The sequence below is a fragment of the Leucopleurus acutus genome (assembly GCF_964270905.1).
Source record: "Leucopleurus acutus genome assembly, chromosome: 16".
NCBI lineage: Eukaryota > Metazoa > Chordata > Mammalia > Artiodactyla > Delphinidae > Leucopleurus > Leucopleurus acutus.
The window spans coordinates 57,886,786-57,911,162 of NC_139158.1; the positions used below are offsets into that span (position 1 = coordinate 57,886,786).

General features: G+C 41.1%; 1 protein-coding gene across 2 annotated transcripts in view; it reads left to right on the forward strand.

Annotated features, from left to right (window-relative positions):
- Positions 1–12,628: 12,628 nt before the first annotated feature.
- Positions 12,629–24,377, forward strand: part of DNAAF9 (dynein axonemal assembly factor 9) — a gene marked incomplete at its 5' end in the record, with an annotated part of 146,909 nt that continues 135,160 nt past the window's right edge. For both annotated transcript variants that reach the window (XM_082858006.1, XM_082858007.1), the window contains one exon: positions 12,629–12,711. In XM_082858006.1, the coding sequence (XP_082714132.1) occupies positions 12,629–12,711 (83 nt within the window). The remainder of the gene's footprint in view (positions 12,712–24,377) is intronic.

Below are 24,377 nucleotides of genomic sequence, written 5' to 3' on the forward strand. Positions count from 1 at the left end.
TAGAGAATCCTAAAGATGCTACTAGAAAACTACTAGAGCTAATCAATGAATTTGGTAAAGTAGCAGGATACAAAATTAATGCACAAATACCTCTTGCAGTCCTATACACTAATGATGAAAAATCTGAAAGAGAAATTAAGGAAATATTCCCATTTACCATTGCAACAAAAAATATGTAATACCTAGGAATAAACCTACCTAAGGAGACAAAGGCCTGTATGCAGAAAACTATAAGACACTGATGAAAGAAATTAAAGATGATACCAACAGATGGAGAGATATACCATGTTCTTGGATTGGAAGAATCAACATTGTGAAAATTACTATACTACCCAAAGCAATCGACAGATTCAATGCAATCCCTGTCAAACTACCAATGGCATTTTTCACAGAACTAGAACAAAAAATTTCACAATTTGTATGGAAACACAAAAGAGCCCGAATAGCCCAAGCAATCTTGAGAAAGAAAAATGGAGCTGGAGGAATTAGGCTCCCTGACGGCAGACTATACTACAAAGCTACAGTAATCAAGACAATATGGTACTAGCACAAAAACAGAAATATAGATCAATGGAATAGGATAGAAAGCCCAGAGATAAACCCATGCAACTAATCTATGACAAAGGAGGGCAAAGATATACAATGGAGAAAAGACAGTCTCTTCAAAAAGTGGTGCTGGGAACACTGGACAGCTACATGTAAAAGAATGAAATTAGAACACTCCCTAACACCATACACAAAAATAAATTCAAAATGGATTAAAGACCTAAATATAAGGCCAGACACTATAAAACTCTTAGAGGAAAACATAGGCAGAACACTCTATGACATAAATCAGAGCAAGATCCTTTTTGACCTACCTCTTACAGAAATGGAAATTAAAAAAATAAATAAACAAATGGGACCTAATGAAACTTAAATGCTTTTGCACAGCAAAGGAAACCATAAACAAGACGAAAAGACAACTCTCAGAATGGGAGAAAATATTTGCAAATGAAGCAACTGACAAAGGATTAATCTCCAGAATTTACAAGCAGCACATGCAGCTCAATATAAAAAAAAAACAACCCAATCCAAAAATGGGCAGAAGACCTAAATAGACATTTCTCCAAAGAAGATATACAGATTGCCAACAAACACATGAAAGAATGCCCAACATCATTAATCATTAGAGAAATGCAAATCAAAACCACAATAAGTATCACATCACACCAGTCAGAATGGCCATCATCAAAGAATCTAGAAACAATAAATTCTGGAGAGGGTGTGGAGAAAAGGGAACACTCTTGCATTGCTGGTGGGAATGTAAATTGATACAGCCACTATGGAGAACAGTATGGAGGTTCCTTAGAAAACTAAAAAGAGAACTACTATACGACCCAGCAATCCCACTACTGGGCATATACCCTGAGAAAACCATAATTCAAAAAGAATCATGTACCACAATGTTCTTTGCAGCTCTATTTACAATAGCCAGGAAATGGAAGCAACTTAAGTGTCCATCAAGAGTTGAATGGATAAAGAAGATGTGGCACATATCTACAATGGGATATTACTCAGCCATAAAAAGAAATGAAATTGAGTTATCTGTAGTGAGGTGGATGGACCTAGAGTCTGTCATACAGAGTGAAGTAAGTCAGAAAGAGAAAGACAAATACCGTATGCTAACACATATATATGGAATCTTAAAAAAAAAGAAGGTCATGAAGAACCTAAGGGGAAGACGGGAATAAAGACACAGACCTACTAGAGAATGGACTTGTGGACACGGGGAGGGGGAAGGGTAAGCTGGGACGAACTGAGAGAGTGGCATGGACATATATACACTACCAAATGTAAAATAGAGAGCTAGTGGGAAGCAGCCGCATAGCACAGGGAGATCAGCTCCATGCTTTGTGACCACGTAGAGGGGTGGGATAGGGAGGGTGGGAGGGAGGGAGATGCAAGAGGGAAGAGATATGGGGATATATGTATATGTATAGCTGATTCACTTTGTTATAAAGCAGAAACTAACACACCATTGTAAAGCAATTATACTCCAATAAAGATGTTAAAATAAATAAATAAATAAAATTTATATATGAAAAAAGGAATCAAACAATATGTGGTCTTCTACAATTGGCTTCTTTTATTTAGCATAATGCTTTCAAGTTTCATCCATGTTATAGCATGGATGGTTAAGTTGGTTATACTATGTATTGTTGTACATATGTTTTGAATTTTGATTTGATCAAATGTATCAGTCTTTTCTTTAGGTTTCTGATTTTTGTCTTACTTAAGAAATCCTCCCCTTTCTCTGAGTTATAAACATTAATATATTCTTTAATAATTGCAAGTTTTGTTTTTCATATTTAAATTACCTGCAGTTTATTTTGCATGTGTCACATAAAGATTTAATTCTTTTACACATTGGTAGTCAATTGTCCAGCACTACTTATTGAATAGTACATCGATTCCCCCACTGTTTTGTATTATACAATAAGGTCTCATATATGTTTAGGACTGTTTACCCTGTGCCATTATGATAGATTTATAGTAAATCTTAAGAGAGAAAAGGCATTAAATTTGGTAGGGCAAGTGTCCTATCCTTTTTCTTCTTTTTTGCAACTGACTTTAATGTTAATGACCATAGGGATCTGTTTTTTTAAGTTCCACTAAAAATACCCTGTTAGAATTTTGTTGGAAATTTCATTTAATTCATAGAGTAATTTGGAACGAATCAACATTTTAATGTACAGTTGAATAAACATTGGCTATATTACCTCTTATTCCATCTGTTGGAGTCTCTAGTCCTCCCTTTCCCCCTGCTCAGAAGTAGACCCTGAGATGAGAATTTGAGTGTAAGTCCCCCCTTATCCTCACTTTTGCTTTCCGAGGTTTAAGTTACCTGCCGTCAACCTCAGTCCAAAAATATTGAATGGAAAATTCTGGAAATAATTCATAAATTTTAGATTGCATCCCCTTCTGAGTAGCATGATGAAATCTTATGCTGCCCCACTCTGTCCTGCCCAGGACGTGAATCATCCTTTTTGTCCTTCATATCCCGCCCAATAGTTTTGGTTATCAGACTGACTGATGCAGCATCGCAGTGCGGTGTTCAAGTAATCCTTATTTTACTTAATAATGGCTCCAAGGGCAAGAGTAGTGACACCGGCAATTCTGATAACGCCAAAGAGAAGTCGTAGAGTGCTTCCTTTAAGTGAAAAGGTGAATATTCTCAACTTAATAAGAAAAGAAAAAAAGTCAGACGCTGGGGTTGCTAAAATCTACAGTGAGAACAAATCTTCCGTCTGTGAAATTGTGAAGGAAAAAGGAAATCCGTGCTAGTTTTGTTGTCACACCTCAAACTGCAAAAGTTACAGCCACAGTGCGTAAGTGCTTAGTTAAGATGAAAAAGGCATTAAATTTGTACAATAAGATATTTTCAGAGAGAGACCACATTCACATAACTTTTATTACAGTATATTGTTATAATTGTTCTATTTTGTTATTAGTTATTGTTGTTAATCTCTTACTGTGCCTAATTTATAAATTAAACTTTATATGTATGTATAGGGAAAAATATACTATATAGAGAGTTTGGTACTATCCTCAGTTACAGGCATCCAACTGGGAATCTTGGAACATATCCCTCATGGATAAGGGTGGACAACTGTTCCTTGTTTGTGAGGTAATCACAGGAAAAATCATCAGGAGAATGGGGAAGAGACTCAGGGAAGGGAAAGCAGTCAATGGAGTACCCTTTCTCAAGCAAGTTATCACTATGGGCAATTAGCTCTTAATCCTGAGGAATCTTGAGAAATGTTGTGGAACACATGCCTCAGAATCATCCCACCTAAGGAGTGAGAAGCTGGGGTATTTATACAACAACGCCTTTCAGTCACTGAGGGTTTCCAGCAGGCATTAATTTCCCAGCCCTTCCAGCCTGCTCACGTGGAAGGTGGCTAGCATGCAAGGAAATGGTAAGTGCCAAGGAGCACCAACAGTGTCTGCTAAATCACCAAAAGATCTTTTGAAGGTTCAGATATAGCATGTCTCTCCCCTGCCTAAAGTTTTTTTTTTTTTTTTTTTTTTTACTGTAGAGGAATCCAAAATTGTTGGCATGACTTACGGTTTTCTTTCTAAAAATATATTTATTTATTTATTTATTTTTGGCTGTGTTGGGTCTTCATTGCTGTGTGCGGGCTTTCTCTAGTTGCAGCGAGTGGGGGCTACTCTTCATTGTGGTGCATGGACTTCTAATTGCGGTGGCTTCTCTTGTGGTGCAGCACAGGCTCTAGGTGCGCAGGCTTCAGTAGTTGTGGCACGCGGGCTCAGTAGCTGGCGCGCAAGGGCTTATTTGCTCCACGGCATGTGGGATCTTCCTGGAACAGGGCTCGAACCCGTGTCCCCTGTGTTGGCAGAAGGATTCTTAACCACTGCACCACCAGGGAAGCCCTGACTTACAGATTTCTATACACCAAATACCAGCTCCTTTCCCAAGAAGTTTGTTCTCTAGCCATATTGAAGCAGCTGGATCCTGCCAAACCCTCAGTTCTTTGCATTTGTTGTTTTCTCTGCCTCTAATGCTCTTCCCTTATTCTCTTCCTAGGAAACCCTTCAAAGAGGCAGAGCATTGGAGAAAGATAGAGCTAGAAGTAAAACTCTGTTCTAATAGTGCCAGTATTTGCTTTGCTTAGTGGGAAATGCATGACAGGATATAGAGAGGAGTGTGTAAAGTTGAGCAGCCTTGGGTTTTTTGTGAGAAGTTACAGCATTAGAGAAAAATTAAGGAGGTTCAAGAAAGCCTGAAGAGATTTGTTATCTAAGCTGTGATGTTTCCCTTTATTATTTCTTCATGGAAATTGAAAAAAAATTTTTAATTATTTGTCAAGGGAAAAAATTCTACTCTGATACTTATTTGGGCAAGTTCCTTAACCTTTCTGAAGTCCAGTTTTCTTACCTGTTTAATGGAGGGGACTATACAAAGGCCTGAATATAGGAGGTGAGAATCACTGGGGGCCAGCTTGGAGGTTGGCTACCACAAAGAAGTACATGAAAGGTGCTTGGGACACAGTGTGTTTTTAAATAATAGCTTTTATTATCACTCATTGTCTGGACCCCCTGCACAAATGTCACTTCTACTGAGAAGCCTTCCAGACCACCATAGGTAGTTATGTAATAGCTTTGCCAAAAGAATCAAACTTCAATCTGTTCAGGCTTTTATTATTCTGCATGTTCAAGACTGTGATTAGAGGCTTTGAGCGGGGGGTGGGGATCAATACCTCAGGTAAGGACTCATAGCTGGTCCAGGCCTTCCTACCTCTTCTTGTTCCTACAGCCCCAATACCATAGCTAGCCACATTTACTTCTTAAATAAATGAAAAAATAAAAATAAATTAGACTTCATGAAAATTAAAGTATTCTGTTTCATAAAAGATACCACTTAAGAAAATGAAAATGCAACCCTCAGACTAGGAGAAAAAATTCCCAATGCATATATCTGGGAAACAAATCATATTCAAAATACATTTAAAAATTCCTTTTATTCAGTAATAAAATATATACAACTTAATTTTAAAAAGTGGGCAAAATAGGGCTTCCCTGGTGGCGCAGTGGTTGAGAGTCCGCCTGCCGATGCAGGGGACACGGGTTTGTGCCCTGGTCCGGGAGGATCCCACATGCCGCGGAGCGGCTGGGCCCGTGAGCCATGGCCGCTGAGCCTGCGCGTCCGGAGGCTGTGCTCCGCAACGGGAGAGGCCACAACAGTGAGGCCCGCGTACCGCAAAAAAAAAAAAAAAAAAAAAGTGGGCAAAATACTTAAAAGTCACTTCACAACAGAAGATATTCAGATGCTAAATAAGAACATGAAAAGGTACCCAACATCATTATCATTAGGGAAATGCAAATTAAAACCCCACTGGGATACCACTGCATAGCCAGGAGAATGAAAGTTAAAGATTGGCACTACCAAGTGTTGGTGAGGTTATGGAACAATTGGAATTGTCCTGCACTGCAGGTGGGAATGTAAAATGAAAACAAACACTTTGTAAAACTGTTTGATGGTTTCTTATAAAGCTAAATATACGTGTACCATATGACCCAGCAATTCCACTCTTAAGTATTTACCCAAGAAAAATTAAAACATAAGGTCATGCAAAGACTTACACATAAATGTTTATAGGAGTTTACACATAATAGCCCCAAACTGGAAACAATTGAAATGTCTACCAACTAGTAAATGGATAAACAAATTACATTTTGTCCAAACTATGGAAAACTACTCGTCAGTAAAAAGGAGCAAACTACTGATATGTATAACAAAATGAATAAATCCCAAAATCATTATACTGATTCCATTTATATAAATTTCAAGAGCAGATAAAATTAATCTATGGCCATTAAAATCAAATCAGTAATTGTCTGGGGCCAAGGTGGGGATTTGATTGCAAAGCGGTCTCAGGGAACTTTCCTATGGTCATGGAAATGTTCTGTATCCTAGCTGGGGGGGGGGGGGGGGGGGCAGGGCACAATGATTCTAAAACTGTAAACATTTGTTAAAATTCATTGAACTGCACTGTATTTTATTATCCATTTTATTGTAAGGAAATTATACTTCCATTAAAAAAGATTATTGGGGAAAAACTTTTAAGAAGATCCTCTTAACTGGGTAACACATAGTATCTCAGATCGTTTATGAGTAGGGTTGCCAGATTTAGCAAATGAAAAACAGGGGGGCTCAGTTAAATTTGAATAATATCTAATTGCTTATGCATATCTACATTGATAGAAAAGAAAAATATTGCGTGGTACATATACTTTAAAAGTATTTGTTATTCATAGAAAATAAATTATAAGTATCTAAATCATACATTTTTGTAATTATATTCTTCTGATCATTTGGTTCTTTTCAATAATTCCTTGTTTTGTGGTATTTGCTTATAAAATTCCTTGCAGACACAGTCTATGTTCATTTTCTTTGTATCATAGCTTCTACAGTGGTCACATCTAACTTCTACAGTTCTTTTGTCTATTGAACATTCATTAATAAGAAAATATACTCAACATTAGCATTATGAGCCAATATACTGAACATATACTAGGATGAAGTTAACAACCCTGATAATTGCTCTTCAAATATGGCTTGTTGAAGCAAATACCATCTTTCATGGAATGAGATGGTTTTTCATTTTTCAGTATTATGTTGCATCTCTTGATAAATAACTTTTTATTTATTTTTTATAAATTTATTTATTTTTGGCTGTATTGGGTCTTCATTGCTGTGCGCAGGCTTTCTCTAGTTGGGGCGAGCAGGGACTACTGTTTGTTGCAGTGTGTGGGCTTCTCATTGTGGTGGCTTCTCTCGTTGTGGAGCAGGGGATCCAGTAGTTGTGGCACGCAGTCTCAGTAGTTGTGGCTCATGGGCTCTAGAGCACAGGTTCAGTAGTTGTGGCGCACGGGTTTAGTTGCTCCGTGGCATGTGGGATCTTCCCGCACCAGGGCTCGAACTTGCATCCCCTGCATGGGCAGGCGGATTCTCACCCACTGCACCACCAGGGAAGCCCCTGATCAATAACTTTTTAAAATGTTATCCAGTAACAGAAAAAGAACATTGTCATCAATTTTTCTTCCTTTCTTCTTCAACACTATACATGATGATTCCACTGGTTCCCATGCCGGAAGAGTATTTAGTTCTTGTACAAGAATCAAATTCTTCATGAGATGGTAGTCATGAAAAATAGAACTACCATACGACCCAGCAACCCCACTACTGGGCATACACCCTAAGAAAACCATAATTCAAAAAGAGTCATGTACCATAATGTTCATTGCAGCTCTATTTACAATAGCCAGGACATGGAAGCAACTTAAGTGTCCATCAACAGATGAATGGATAAAGAAGATGTGGCACATATACACAATGGAATATTACTCAGCCATAAAAAGAAATGAAATTGAGTTATCTGTAGTGAGGTGGATGGACCTAGAGTCTGTCATACAGAGTGAAGTAAGTCAGAAAGAGAAAAACAAATACCATAAACTAACACATATATATGGAATCTTAAAAAAAAAAGGTTCTGAAGAACCTAGGGGTAGGACAGGAATAAAGACACAGACGTAGAGAATGGACTTGAGGACACGGAGAGTGGGAAGGGTAAGCTGGGACAAAGTGAGAGAGTGTCATGGACATATATACACTACCAAATGTAAAACAGATAGCTAGTGGGAAGCAGCCACATAGCACAGGGAGATCAGCTCAGTGCTTTGTGACCACCTAGAGGGGTGGGATAGGGAGGGTGAGAGGGAGAGGCAAGAGGGAGGAGATATGGGGATATATGTATATGTATAGCTGATTCACTTTGTTATAAAGCAGAAACTAACACACCATTGTAAAGCAATTATACTCCAATAAAGATGTTTAAAAAAATCATTCTTTAGTGCATTTTACACTTCCCTTAAGCAATGGAGTGCTTCAACAACACTGGTTTCTCTTCTTTCACTTTGCATAATCTATTGCTAAAGAGGTATTATAAACTATCAACAAGAGGTAACTAAGTTTCCCTTAAAGTCAATAAGAATTTGAGGGTCATTTTCTTTAGGATTAAAGTATGATTCAGTACTTCAAATAAACTGAGGATTCTCCATTTATTAAAGCAAGCTAACAAGTTTCTGAATGCAAGAGAAATGAACAGTACTGAATGCCAACAAAATCACAAAAATTCCTCAGTTGTTCAGTTGGCGCTTAAGAAAACAATTTCATGACAATTACATCAAAGTCAACAGGAAAGACATCAGATGTTGTAAGAGCAGCACCATGTAGAATATGAACCAGATAGCCAAACGGTTTCTGAAGAAACATTCGTGCTTTACTTCAGCTTTGAATAAACAATGTCTGCACTTTTATGCGAACATCTACCAACATTTGTATTGGTATCATCTCCACCAAAAGCAGTACAATTTTCTTCGTTAACTCCTAAGTCAATAAGAGAGTCTCTGCAAAAATTTGCTCTTGTTTCTGAAGTCTCATCTGGAAGAGTCTTTACTTAAAATAACCTTACAAGTGAGCCTTTTCACAAGAAGGTTATTGCACAAGCAAATTTTTCTGCTTTGTCATTACTTGAATCCATAAAAAGATGAGGCATTTAGGGCTTTGATAATCACTGCAATAGTAAATGGAGTTATTATATTTTTAATTATTGCAGTAGGTTTTGTCCTGGCATTTGAAATTTTGCTTCCAGTTTTGGAATTAGAAAATCCTCCTGGTAGCAGTACATTCAAAGAGTCATTTGAGCTGAAAGACTGATGACAATATACAATGTGGGAGACTGTTACAACTTCTGCTGTGATTATTTTATGTTCTTCATCTAGATTTCTTTTAATCAAAATTTTATTTTATCACTTTCTTTGATACAAGTTGAAGAAATCACACATCTTTTACTCTAAGCTGATAGTATATGCTCGTTTATATCTGACTTTCCACCATTTTCAATACTGAATGAACACTTGCATACTGCACAAAGAGCTTCAAAAGGAATTTTCCTCATTTAATTCAGAAAATGTATCATGAAATTCACACTTGCATTTTGGCATTTAGGGGTTCAAATATAGCAAATAAAAATGAGGTAACAATTTATTTTCAACAAGGGTGCCAAGACAACTTAATGGGAAAAGAAATGGTGCTGAGACAACTGGATAGCCACATGCAAAAGAATGAAGCTGAACTTCTACCTCATATCAAGTACAAAATTTAACTCAAATAGATCAAATACCTATATGTAAGAGCCAAAACTACTAAACTCTTAGAAGAAAATGTAGGGGTAAATCCCTGGATTAGGCAATGGTTTCTTACATATGACACCAAAAGCACAAGCAACAAAAGAAAAAAATAAATTGGATACCATCAAAATTAAAAATTGTGTGCTTCATAGGACACTATCAAGGATGTGAAAAGAAAACCCACAGAGTGCGAGAAAAATTTTGCAAGTTGTATACCTGATAAGGGACTTGTATTTAGGCTATATAAAGAACTATTACAACTTAATAAAAAGACAACCCAATTAAAACATGGGCAAAAGATCTGAACACACGTTTCTCCAAAAAAACATAAAAATGTCTAGTAGGTATAGGAAAAGATGCTCAACATCATTAGCTGTCAGGGAAATGCAAATCAAAGCCACAGTGAGATACCACTTCACAGATACTTGGATGGCTATGAACAAAAAGACAGATAGTAAGTGTTGGTAAGGAGGTGGAGAAACTGGAACTCTCATACATTGCTGGTGGGACTGTGAATGGTCCAACTGCTTTGGAAAACAGTTTGGAAGTTCCTCAAAAGATAGAGTTACCCAGCAATTCCACTCCTAAGTTATATACCCAAGAGACTTGAAAACATGTGCCCACAGGAGAACTTGTACACGAATGTTCACAGCACCATTAGCTAAAAAAAAAAAAAAAAAGTAAAAAAGTGGAAGCAACACAAATGTCCATCACCTGAGAAATGGATAAGAAATATGTGAGATAACCATGCAATAGAATATTATTCAACCATAAAAAATGAAATCCTTGTACATCCTACAACACGGATGAGCCTTGCAAACATTATGCTAAATGAAATGTCAGTAACAAAGGACCACATACTGTATGATTCCATTTATGTGAAACGTTCAGAATTGGCAAATCCATAGAAGGGGGGCGGGAAGAGAGAGAGAGAGAGAGAGAAAAGTAGATTAGTGGTTGCCTATGGCTGGGATGGTTGGGAAGAAATGGGGGAATGACTACTAAAAGGTATAGGGTTTCTTTTGGGCGTGCTGAAAATGTTCTAAAATGACAGTAGTGGTGATCGCACAACTTTGTGAATACACCCATTGAATTATAAAAGAAAAAAATTGGTAATACCGACCAACGCAAGAACTGAAAAAGTTGTATTTAATAAATCTCATGGCTGCATCATTGCATCTGTCACAAGTCCAAATTCATATCTAACGGTAAGGTGGGAGTTGAGTCGTGAAAGGGTTGCGAACTTAAATTTTACGAAAAGCAAATTGAACTCAAAGGTGAATATCTAGTCTGCCTGCAAAGGAGAGGTGTACTTGTAAGGAACAGTCTCCCTTAACAAAGTCGGAGCTGAGCCAACCCAATCCAATGTTTTGGGAAGCTAGCGTTCCGGGACTGGCAGTATTTCAGAAGTGTGAGCGTCTAGCGATTGACGGGCTTCCAGCTTTGTTAGTGTGGTTACTGGAGTAAGGAAGCTGAGTACCTGTTAACTACCAGAAGCCTGGTCCCTGGAGTGAGGCACTTGCTGATTGGTTGTTGTCTAGAAGCATGGCGCTGTCAATGATTGGCTGACTTTCAGAAGCTCTGGACTGTCGTTGATTTACAAACTTTCAGAAGCCTAGCTACCGGAGTGAAGCTGTTGTTGACTGGCTGATTTTCAGAAGCCACTGGAGTGAGGCTGTCGCTGATTGGCTGGTTTGTAGAGCCTGTGTACTGATGTGAAGTTATCTCTAAATAATGGTGGTTACTTGATCAGGACTTAGAACTTGAGCAAAAAAGTCCTTTCCTTTCTTGAATATGAAAAATAAGTACTTTTAATTTCTAGTTCCTTCTTTTGGTCTTTCCTCAGCTAAACTCGCTGGAGACACCGTAGACACTGTATAGATCTTTTATTTGTAAAGGTAGGATTTTCAGTGATTTAAGCACCAATTACTGTGGCGGAAAAATAGCTCTAATAGTTTTTAATTGATTATAAAAAGATAAATACAGGACATTTAAGGCATCCTGACAAAGTCAGTATACGACGCAGGACAAAATCATTAAATACGTCCTGTATATACAGGATGCCTGGAAACTGTCAATTACACAGAAGACTGACGCTCGCTGGGATTAGGTTTCTTGCATACGGCTCTGCAGTCAGAAACGGGTCGAGTCAGAATCTGAACTGTAAAGGGCAGGGATCCTCTGGGCCCCTGTGAGCCCCTAACGTCTGCGCAAGGCTGGGCGCGCACCACTAACCTTAGGTCGGCTAGAAATCGGCTGAACGTCTGAAGGGAGGGTGCACAATTGACTAGCAGCGGGTGAGGAAACAGTAGCAAGGAACCGGCCTGGGAGACCGGGTCACGAAAGCCGAGCACCAGGGCGGTTCAGATCTCCGCGCCAGGGACCTGCTGCGGCAGCAGAAGGCTTTGCTGGAGGCCGAAGTGGACTGGGCGGGGCTGAACGAGGCCCCGCCCCCAGGCGCGCCCGTGTGCGTGGCTGGGGGCGCCGCAGAGTCCCACTCCACGATGCGAAGCCTGAGGACAGGCCAGAGCGGCGGCGCGGTAGCTTTCACTCTGGGCACCCACGCTCCCAACGTCCAACCCGGCCGCCTCGAAGCTTAAGGAAGACTCGACCCGCAGCCGTGCGCTTGCCCCCACCCCCAACCCGTCCCGACGCCCCCATCCGCCCTCTTTGCGCGCGTCCAGCTCCGCCCCCTCCCCCGGCTCCGCCCCCGCCCCCCGACGTGCCCCCGCCCCCGACGTGCCCCCGCGCACTGCGCCCCCCGCCCACCCGGCACGCCCAGCCGCCCCACCCGGCCGTAGCGGGCCAGGAGACGCCCCGCAGGCCTGAGTGACCCTCGCAGCGGCGCCGTCCTCCTCCGCCTCTCGCAGCCATGGACGTGTACCCCCCACACCGGCTGGGACTGCCCCGCGCACGGTCCCCCGGCGGCCCTGGCCGCGGGTCGCCCTCCGTCAGGTACGCGGGGCTGAGGCAGCAGAGGGGCTGGCGGGCGGGCAGGCGGTTGCGGGCTGTTGGGGTCTGAGACGCCTCCCGCCGAAGGGCGTGGCCCGATATGGCTTCCTTGCGGACGTTTTTTTCCTGAACGGTTCCCTGACGAACGTTTCCCGAGGAGCGGCTCTCGGTGCAGAGGCTCCCACAATGGCTCCTGTATCGACAACCCCACAACGGCTCCTCTGTGAAGACCCCCTATTATGACATCTCCAACCCCATAGGACATTTCCCCCCGGAAAGATTCGCCTATCGAGAACCTCCACAGTGCCTTCTGTATGATTAATTCACTTGCCTTTCCCATAGGATATTTTCCCCAGAAACGGCCATCTATGGAGACGTCCCCTCACAATAGCTCCCCTTATAGAACCCCCAAATGGGTTTCCCTCGAAATGGCTTACCTCTCATGCTCCCCTACAGTACGTCTCCTTTAGAGCCTTTACCTCTCACTGCGCCTTCCCTAGAGAGTACCCCCCTCCCGCCCCATAGAAACACCCACACGGACAGCATCTTCCCTGTTGCGCGTTTCCCCACCTCCCCCTGCCCCAGCCCGAGGCTCCCTCACTCCACGATGGGGAGCTCAGGTTGAGGACAGGTGGAGGTCATTAGGGGCCTGGATAAGGAAAAAGGGGCCAGAATCCCCGAAAGCTGCGGATCCCAGGCCACAGAGCCTAGAGATAGAGCCCCCGGGTGCCTCAGTATAGGGAGGGTCCCCGCCCGCTTTCGATATATGAAGATTTGTTTCTGCTGTCTGCTTCCTGTGCCTTTGGAGCTGACCTTGATAGTCTCGGTATTATTCGTGATGGAGCTGGTTTGGGGCCGCCAGTGGAGTGTGGAGGTTGGAATGATGGAGGGGTTGTGGCAGAGACCATTGAGAGGAAGGGAGGAAGAGAGAGAAATGGGCTTTGGTTCTGCTAAACTGTCATTAAACCAGAAGAGGGTTTTTATTTGTTTTGTTTGCTTTTTCTTTATTCTAGCTACTTAACAAAGCAAATACGGTGTTGTTTCCTTGAACGAAGGTTGTCAGCTTAACATGTGAGAATGGTCTTTCCTGTATCCTTGTTATGGTATTTAAGGCATTGTATTGGAATTTTTGCTCTCAAATCTGTATTTTTCTTTGTTTTGTTTTGTTTTTATTTTAACTCCACCAGATTCATGGAGAACAAGAACTGAATCTTAAAATCCAGTCCCTCTCTTACTTACCGACATTCCTTCTTTCACCTCAGTTACTAACACATATTGGTTGAGTAAATAAAGGATGGGGAGGTGGGACTAGATACCCTTAGTTGCATTTGGGAGTCCTAATTTGCTTCTGATTTGGCAGGTGACGTTAGGTGACATATTTGGACTCCTGTTCTGCTCTTCAGTGGAATTTCAGTGGGCTTTACAGTTCCAAGTGTTTAGCAACTTATGGTAACCATCTCCAGTCTGTCCTAACGTTTCTGGCAGCCAGTTTCACTGTTAGAAAGTATTTAAACTTTGAATAAAATAGAAACTGCACAGGATACTTTAGAACTTGAAGCAGCCACACTTTAAATCCAGGGTCTATGTAAACTTGGGGTTCATCCCATATCATCTTGAGCTTTGAAGTCTGGAGTCTTTGAGACTTTTAGGGAAAAAAGAGCTTCTGAATAAAATCCATCTCTAAAATAACTGCTTCCTTCCTTGCTTCTGGTAGCACATTTTGCTTCTGGTAGCACATATAGCTTCTGATATACATTTCTTTTTTGTAAGTAGTGTTTTTATGTTAAAAAGATCAATGTTGGCTAACTTTACTAATCATACTCAAACTCCGAATTTTCCATCACGTGGTTTGAGTGAAACTTGTTAGTCTTCAGACATGGGGTAGTGCAAGGAACCCGAAGGCCTGGAGGTTGTATACCTTTGGTAAAAGAAATTTTGTGAAAGTTTCCCTCCTTTCCCTGCCGTTTTTAACTGAACGTGTTTTTCTTACTCATTCAGTTAAGCCTTTCCCAGATTTTGACATTGAACGTTTCTAGAAGGTTTGTGCTCAGCACTTTCCTGTCACCCATATTTGGCTTCTTTGCTGCACTCTGACACCTGAGTGATGAAAGAGGCGGGCCTAACTGATGAAGCTGCATTCCTAGAGACCCATAGATAGTACTTTGCAAGTGAGTGGTTCTCTTCTAGTTCATTTTCACAGATGAGCAGTAGAGATCAGGAGTTAAAATATTGTTGCTTAGACCTAAAAGCTTCTTTTTAATGATATGGTAGTCATCAGTGCTGTCCATCAAATATCTTTGGTTTTTGTCTCCTGGGCATGTGGTACCATTGTACTTGCTTGCACCCTTGAAGATGGATATGGCGTTGTTAGTTGCTTTTGGTCAGTGAAATGTGCACAGGAATGATGTGTATCCCTTCATGGTAAAAACTTCTGGTGTGTGATTTGCCACTCTTTCCCTCTGTTTTGGTGATTGTTGGTGCTCCGGATGGTGGCTAGTCTCAGTCTGGGAACCAGAGCAAGCTGCCAGGTGACCTATGTTTGACATGTAGAGTGAGCAAGAAGTAAGCCTTTGTTTCAAGCCTCTGAGATTTTGGAGTTATTACCAAATAACTATCTTTACTTGTACTAAGGAACCAGTGGAAATAGTTGAAATATGCTTTCCTACTTCAGATCTTTTCCTGCAGAGGAATCTGATCCTGCTCAGGACTTGTTTAACAGTTTAAATTTCACTCCCTCTTTATGCAAATAATCCAACATACACTGTGCTAGGTGCTGTGGATTCAGAGCAATAAGGCAGGCCTCTGCCCTCCAAGAGCTCCTTTGTAAGTGGAGAGAGGTAAAAATCATAATACAGAGTGGTGAGAAGTAAATATTGGGGAGGAAATAGGGCTGAAGGAACAATAATGTAAGAAAGCATAGTCAATTTGGGGCTCAGCAGTTGGAAGAATGGAGTTGCCATTTACTGATATTGGGAGCATTGGAATAAGAGCAGATTTGTGGAGAAAATAGAGGTTCAATTTTGACCTTGTTCATTTGAGTTTCCTAATAGATAATAGATAGCCAAGTGGAGATATTGGATTAGCAGTTGGATATATTAGTCTGTAGTTCAGGAGAGAGATTGAAACTGGAAATACCATCCATATTACTGGTAACTCCAGAATTTTTTTTTAAAGCTATGAGACTAGATAGAGACCCAGGGAGTAAATGTAGATAGAGAGGAGGACCAACATCCAAGCCCTGGGATATCCCATGTAAAAAAAGCAGTGTAGCAATGTCTTCCAAATTCTGAGGGGAAATGGTTTCCTACCTCTGAGATAGGGGAAGAATCAAGGATAGTCAAATGATAAATGCAAGAATAGACTATTAGATTTGGTAATGTGGAGGTCATTGGCAACCTTGACAAGAACAGTTTTGGTGCAGTGGGTTCAAGAGGATATAGAAGAGGAATTGAAGACAGTGAGTATAGATAGTCACAGTGATGTTGTTTCAAGGATTTCTATAAGGGAGAGCAGAGTAATAGGGCTGTGGCTGGAAGGGCACGAAGTGTTAGAGTTCTTTTTGTTTTTAGGTGGGCAGATAGCATGTTTGTAAGTTAATGGGAATGGTGGAGTATAGAGAGACAAATTGATGATTAAAGAGAGAGAAGGGACAGTTGCAGGGGTGAAGTCCTTGAGTAGATGAGAGGGAATGGCATCTAGGATATAAATGGATATGTTGACCTTAAGCTCAATAGCTACATGGACAGTTCATCTGTGGTGATTATATTGACCCAAATACTGGTGAATTGGTAGCTTGGTAGTGGGACAGAGTGAATGTTCACTTCTGATTACTTCCATATTCTCAGTTAAATAAGAAGGAAGGTCTTTAGCTAAAAATGAAGAGTGGGGGAGGTGTTGGAAGTTTGAAGAGAAAGAAGGTGTAAAATTCATCCAGGAGAGTGGGAAAAAATGAGTTGAATAAGGAAATATTTTAGGGCACCAGGTGCCCATTTGGCATTTGTAGTCATAAATTTAAGGTGGGTGAGACCCAGTTAGCATGGTTGAATGCTTCCCCTTCAGCTGTGTTGAGCTGCTTGGATGTGGCCACTGTGGGAGGGAGTGGCTGAGGTAGGATAGAGGACGTAATTGGAAAATAGGAGTAAAGGAACTGAGAGGTAAGGATAGTGGAAGGGTTATCTCAGTGCATATTGAGATCATCGTGAATTAAGATGGGAGTAGTAATAGCAAAGAGACAATGATCCAGAAGCTAAATCTTGAGGGAATTTGGAGGACTGAGTGACCTACAGGTTTGTAGATGTCTGTAACAAGGAGGGATAGTGGGTGGTTATTGTTTGTTGGCATGAAGAAATCATCCAAAATAAAATAGTTTCTCACAAATAAAGGTGTGTTTCTAGATTAAAAGGACCCTCCAAGAATCCAGCACAATTAATTTAAAAATATCCATGCCAAGGCACATCATCATGAAATTTTTTTTTTTTTTAGAAATTTATTTTTTATTTGTTTATTTTTGGCTGCATTGGGTCTTCGTTGCTACACGTGGGCTTTCTGTGGTTGCAGCCAGCGGGGGCTACTCTTTGTTGCAGTGCACCGGCTTCTCATTGTGGTGGCTTCTCTTGTTGTGGAGCACGGGCTCTAGGTGCGTGTGCTTCAGTAGTTGTGGCGTGTGGGCTCAGTAGTTGTGGCTCGCAGGCTCTAGAGCACAGGCTCAGTAGTTGTGGCGCACAGGCTTAGTTGCTCTGTGGCATGTGGGATCTTCCCGGACCAGGGCTTGAACCCGTGTCCCCTGCATTGGCAGGAGGATTCTTACCACTGTGCCACCTGGGAAGTCCCCACATAATGAAATTTTTGAGCACTATGAAGACAGAAGAATATCTATAAATCACATAGAGTCATGAATCATTAGATTGTAGCAAGAATGGACACTAGAAGATAATGGAGCAAGGAGTACCTTCTAAAAGAAAATGAGTTCCCACCCAGAATTCTGTATCCAGCCAAACTCTCAGGCAGGTGTGAGGGAACAATAAAGACATTTCACACATGCAAGGTCTCATAGTTTGACTTGCCATGCGCCCTTTAAGAACTCACTGGGTGGCGTGTGCTCTAGCAAAAAATTCTGACCGAGGAGTTCCTGTGCTGGTCTTCTTCTATACCATGTATAGGTGGAATTTTTTCCTTGTTAAGGGACTCATAAGAAAGGACCTTCTTTGTTGCTCCTGGAAATTACCAAAGGGCTGGAACCTTTTTTTTTAAAAATTAATTAATTAATTTATTTATGGCTGCGTTGGGTCTTCGTTGCTACGTGCGGGCTTTCTCTAGTTGGGGTGAGCAGGGGCTGCTCTTCGTTGCGGTGTGCGGGCTTCTCATTGTGGTGGCTTCTCTTGTTGCGGAGCACAGGCTCTAGGCACGCGGGCTTCAGTAGTTGTGGCACGTGGGCTCAGTAGTTGTGGCTCACATGCTTAGTTGCTTCGTGGCATGTGGGATCTTCCCAGACCAGGGCTCGAACCCATGTCCCCTGCACTGGCAGGCGGATTGCTAACTACTGCGCCACCAGGGAAGCCCCGGGCTGGGACCATTTTTTATTGCCATTTCCCATATTGCTTGCCCTAGTGCTTAGGTCAGTGTCTGGCACATAGTCAGTACTCACTAAATGTGAACTGCTGTTGTTAGCCATTATGAAACACTGCTTGCACTAATTATTTATTGAATGAATAAAGAATAATTACAGGTGAAACTCTGGGCTAAGGGTGTTCAGAGAATGAAGAATCACAGTTGTAAGCTAGATGGTGGGAAGGTGGGTCACCATAGTGATTTTCTATAGAGAGCGCTTACATAAAGCCTCACAGAGACAGGTTATCTCTTCAGGTGATGTTTATTGGTCAGGTACCAATACCCGTGGTTCTCTTTTGGGTTTACAGATCTACAGAAGTGGTAATTGTCCCTGCTTTAAGAAAACTCAAAATACAGAGCAAGACTATGACCTTGTGTGTCTGAAAATGTGAAGTTTCACCTTCAGTATACTTGCTTGGATTCTGGCCAGGGAGGCTTGGTTTGGTGCTTATAGAAGTAAAAAGGGTTTGCTTAGTTACGTTTTTATGACCTTATTTCTGGCCTGGGGTGGAGGTCTAAGTATGGGTTTCCCCCTGCTATCAGAAAGTAGAGCCTTCCTAGGAAACCTTTTGTAAGGTGAAACAGCCTAAAGTGAAGGAGCAATTACCTTAGAACACATCTTGCTAACAGAGGCACAAAATAAATCAGGATAAAGCACAGATGCTCACAGACACAGTTCAAAGCTATGGAGGCTTGTTGCTGTAATGCTGAGTGTAGTTACCAGCGAAGGAGCTTGACAGTGCCACTCTCATTGCTCCACTGCAAAACAGATGCTGGCTATCTTTGCTTTTCACCTTTTTTCATAAAAGCAAAAACCCTCTTCAGATTTCTTTCAGTTAGTGAAAACAGGTAGGTCTTATGTAAAAGCGAACTTTGAAAATCAGGGGATGCCCCTGTCTGCATTTTCACATATGTCTGGGATGACTGTGTTCTGAGGACTCTTATTTAGTGAGTATAGTTGCATTAATAGTGCACAATATTGTAACAGTGTTTCCTAGCTCTTGGGCTCTTCTGTGATATTCTAATTTTTGGAGAGGGGGAGTAGATGAGATGCAGATGCCCTCAAGAGTTCCACAGCTTAAATATTGTTTTGCCCTGAAATAAAAAAGAAAAGAAAAAGCAGAGTTTGCTACTTGGGTATTTAAAACTGTTTTCTGTGATTTTGAACCTAGTTCAATGGAAAGTTAGCTAATTTGGCATGCTTTTTGCTTTCAACTTGTTTGAAATAATATTAGGTTTATAGATGAGTTGCAAATATGGTACATAGGGTTCCTATAAGGCCTTCACTCTGCTTCCTCTAACGTTAACATGGTGTATTTATCAAAACTAAGAAATTAATATTTGTACTGTACATTAGTTTACTGTAAACTTTGTTTACTTAGTAGATTTGTTTTTATTTGGAGTTTATTACTCCAGACTTTCTTTGCCCAGTCTTTCCACTAATGTCTTTTTTCTATTCCAAGATCCATCCAGGATTCCACAGTGCATTTATATTTGGCATGCTTTTAATAGTCAAAGAAGTAAGGGAAAGTACTTGTGGATGCCTTTTGAATGAAGACCTGTGAAACTGACTTTACAAAGAGCAGATTGTGTGTGGAAATGCTCAGAGAAATCTGGAGAAAAGGAAGAAAATGGAAAATAATATATTGTTACAGTGGAACATAGTGACAGACTTTGAAATAACATTTTCCATTTGTGGTGGGGAGCATTTTCTGAAGTTCTCAGATTTAGTTTGTAGAGAGTCTTATATACTCCAATTTGTGAAATATGCATAGACATGAATTGCAATTGGGTACAAGTTTTAACTATTTTAGATAAGGTGACCTGTCAGGAGCCATGTTTGGCAGCTGGTAGAAGATGCTTAACAATGACTTAACTGAGGTTTACTCTCTCTTGGAAAAGATGTCTATCTAGAGGAGGGCAGGCTAGTCCTGGTATGAAGTCATCAGGGAACCAGGCCACTTCTGTGTTTGTATTTAGCAAATGGATTCCATTTTCTTCATAGCTTCATGGTCACAAAATGGCTGCAGGAACTCTAGCTATCAGGTCTGTCAGGCAAGAAGGGGAAAGAAAAGCAGCAGCTTTCCTAGTTGAGTCAGTTCTTTCCCTTCAGCAAGCTTTCCCAGAAGCCTCCACCTGATCGCTTTTGCATGTCTCATTGGTCAGCTCTAGAAGCAAAGGAGCTGTGCCTATTGCTGCTCCAAATAAAATTGGGATACTATTGGGTTGGCCAAAAGGTTCATTCGTTTTTTTCCGTAAGTGGCTCTAGTAGTGCTTAGTTGTCCTTAACTTCATTCGAAACAATTTTGTTAGATTGTATTATGACAGCTATCATATCAGCATGTATTTAAAAAAAAAAAACTTATCAGGACTTCCCTGGTGGCACAGTAGTTAAGAATCCACCTGCCAGTGCAGGGGACACGGGTTTGAGCCCTGGTCCCGGAAGATCCCACATGCCGTGGAGCAGCTAAGCCCGTGTGCCAGCCACAACTACTGAAGCCCGCGCGCCTAGAGCCCGTGCTCCACAACAAGAGAAGCCACCGCAGTGAGAAGCCCGTGCACCTCAACGAAGAGTAGCCCCTGCTCGCTGCAACTAGAGAAAGCCCATGCACAGCAATGAAGACCCAACGTACCCATAGATAGATAGATAGATAGATAGATAGATAAATAAATTTTATTTAAGTAAATAAAAAATGTATCAAAATTTGTGAATTTTTGTGTAGCCACTTTAATATTGAAGATGGAAGAAAAACAATATTTTCAGCATATTATGCTTTATTATTTCAAGAAAGGTGGAAATGCAGCTGAAACGCAAAAAAAAGATTGTGCAGTGTATGGAGAAGGTGCTGTGACTGATCAAATGTGTCAAAAGTGGTTTGTGAAGTTTCCTGCTGGAGATTTCTCACTGGACAATGCTCCACAGTCGGGTAGACCAGTTGAAGTTGATAGCAATCAAATCAAGACTTTAATTGAGAACAGTCAACATCATACCACGCAGGAGATAGCTGACATACTCAAAATATCCAAATCAAGCGTTGAAAATCATTTGCACCAGCTTGGTTACATTCGTCGCTTTGATTGGGTTCCACACAAGTTAAGTGAAAATAATCTTCTTGACTGTATTTCTGCATGCGATTCTCTACTTAAACGTAATGAAAACATTCTGTTTTTAAAACAAATTGTGACGGGCGATGAAAAGTGGATACTGTACAATAATGTGGAATGGAAGGGATCGTGGGGCAAGTGAAATGAACCACCGTCAGCCACACCAAAGGCCAGTCTTCATCCAAAGAAGTGATGTTGTGTATAAGGTGGGGTTGGAAGGGAGTCCTCTATTATGAGCTCCTTCTAGAAAACCAAACGATTAATTCCAACAAGTACTGCTCCCAGTTAGACCAACTGAAAGCAGCACTCGACAAAAAGCGTCCGGAATTAGTCAACAGAAAATGCATAATCTTCCATCAGGATAACGCAAGACCTCATGTTTCTTTGATGACCAGGCAAAAACTGTTACAGCTTGGGTGGGAATTTTTGATTCATCCACCGTATTCACCAGACATTGCACCTTCAGATTTCCATTTATTTTGGTCTTTACAAAATTCTCTTAATGGAAAAAATTTCAGTTCCCTGGAAGACTGTAAAAGACACCGGGAACCTTTGCTCAAAAAGTTTTGGGAAGATGGAATTATGAAGTTGCCTGAAAAATGACAGAAGGTAGTGGAACAAAACGGTGACTATGTTGTTCAATAAAGTTCTTGGCGAAAATGAAAAATGTGTCTTTTATTTTTACTTAAAAACCGAAGGCACTTTTTGGCCAACCCATTATTAGTTAAAAAAAAAAGGGGGGAGAATGGATATGGATTAGGCACCTGTTTGTCCCTACCACAGAGAGGTAGCTGTGTGGAATGAAAGTTATATTGCTTAGGATTACTAATGGCTGTGATGAGCTACATGAAAATGCTGGGAGAAAATTCAAGTCATGGACTAGTTAAATGATGCCAACACATTTTCAGTCGTGTGTGTGTGTGTGTGTGTGTGTGTGTGTGTGTGTGTGTGTATGTGTATCCCTTCAGTTTGAGTCACTTTATGGTCACTGGTTAACCATGCTGGTCATGATAGCAGTAATGTTGCCTTTGCTTTTTACATTGCAAGTTGTTGCTCCAGAAAGGACATCAGTGGGAAAGGACATTTATTGACTTGAGACACATCCTGCCTTCTTGGCTTTCTTCCAAGTCTGTTTTATGGAGGGAATAAATAGTTGCCACTTTAATGCAGGGCCAGCTTTCTTAAGCCCTTAAACCCTTTTCTTAGCAGTCCTGCAGTAGCTCCTTGTAATCAGTACCTGAAGTCTGAATTAATGCTGATATGATAATATGTTGTATTACTCCTGCTGTTGATTTTCCCCCCAATATTTTATTATGAAAACTGTTTGGAAGTACAGAAAAGTTGAAAGAATTGTTCAGTGGACATTCATGTATATTCATACCTAGATTCTCTGCTTAATGTATTTGCTCTGTTTGCCTTATCATATAGTCATCCTGCTATCCATCCATCAATCCATCCTATGTTTTAATGCTTTTCAAAGTAAGTTACAGACATTGGTATGCTTCAACCCTAAACATTTCCTGGGTTTGATTTCATAATAAGAAGAATGCTCTCTATTTCAAGTGACAGAAACCCAACTCAAAAGATTAAAGTAAAAAAGGGAGTGAATGTATTGGCTTACTTGGCTGGAAGGAATAGTGGGGAGATAAGACTTGTAGGAAGACCTGTAAGAACTAGGGCCTCAGGAACTGGAACCAAGACTCTGCTATCAAAATAGTTGCCTCTATCCATAATAACCTGAAATCCACATTCTTCCTGCACTGTGACCCTAGAGGCCATTTCTCTTCTACCTCTAAAATAGGAAATCCCTGGAAAGGACTCCAGCTGACCTGGCTTGCTTCTGGGTGAGTCATGATTGGATGCTGTGGCAGAGAAGGGGCACAGTGTATGTTACCAAGGGAAATGAAAATGGAAAGCATGCTAAGTGAAGTATATACCTCAGAAAGCTTTCCATTTGTTCTCTCATGCTGGCATAATGCTGGTGTTTGACTAGGAGAGTACAAAGGAGAACTACAAATGCAAAAGTCCTAAATAAAATAATATTACAGCTAGCCCTTCATATCCACAGGTTCTTCATCCATGGATTCAACCACCCCAATCAAAAATATATTTTTTGGGCTTCCCTGGTGGCGCAGTGGTTAAGAATCCGCCTGCCAATGCAGGGGACACGGGTTCGAGCCCTGGTCCAGGAAGATCCCACATGCCGCGGAGTGACTAAGCCTATGCGCCACAGCTACTGAGCCTGTGCTCTAGAGACCATGAGCCACAACTACTAAGCCCACGTGCCACAACTACTGAAGCACGCACACCTAGAGCCCATGCTCCACAACAGGAGAGGCCACCGCAATGAGAAGCCCTCGCACCACAACGAAGAGTAGCCCCCCATTCGCCGCAACTAGAGAAAGCCCAGGCACAGCAACAGAGACCCAATGCAGCCATAAATAAATAAATAAATAAATGGGGGAAAAATATATATTTTTAATTTGAGAAAGTTCCAAAAAGCAAAACGTGAATTTGCTGCACACAAGCAACTATTTATATAGCATTTACACTGTATTTACAACTGTTCACTTAGCACTTATATTAGGTATAAGTAATCTAGAGATGATTTTTTTTTTTAATTTTTGGCTGCACTGTGTGGCATGTAGGATCTTAGTTCCCCGAACAGGGATCGAACCATGCCCCCTGCATTGGAAGCCAGAGTCTTAACCACTGGACTGCCAGGGAGGTCCCTAGAGATGATTTAAAGTGTACCAGAGGATGTGCATAGGTTATATGCAAATACTATGCCATTTTATATAAGGGACTTAAGCATCTGCAGATTTTGGTATCTGAGGGGGTCCTGGAACCAATCCTCCATGGATAACAAGGGACAACTGTATAACAATGAAAATTCTAACCACACATGGTTTAGAAGTTATGGGGAAACAGGTACTCTGTTATATTGTAGGTGAACG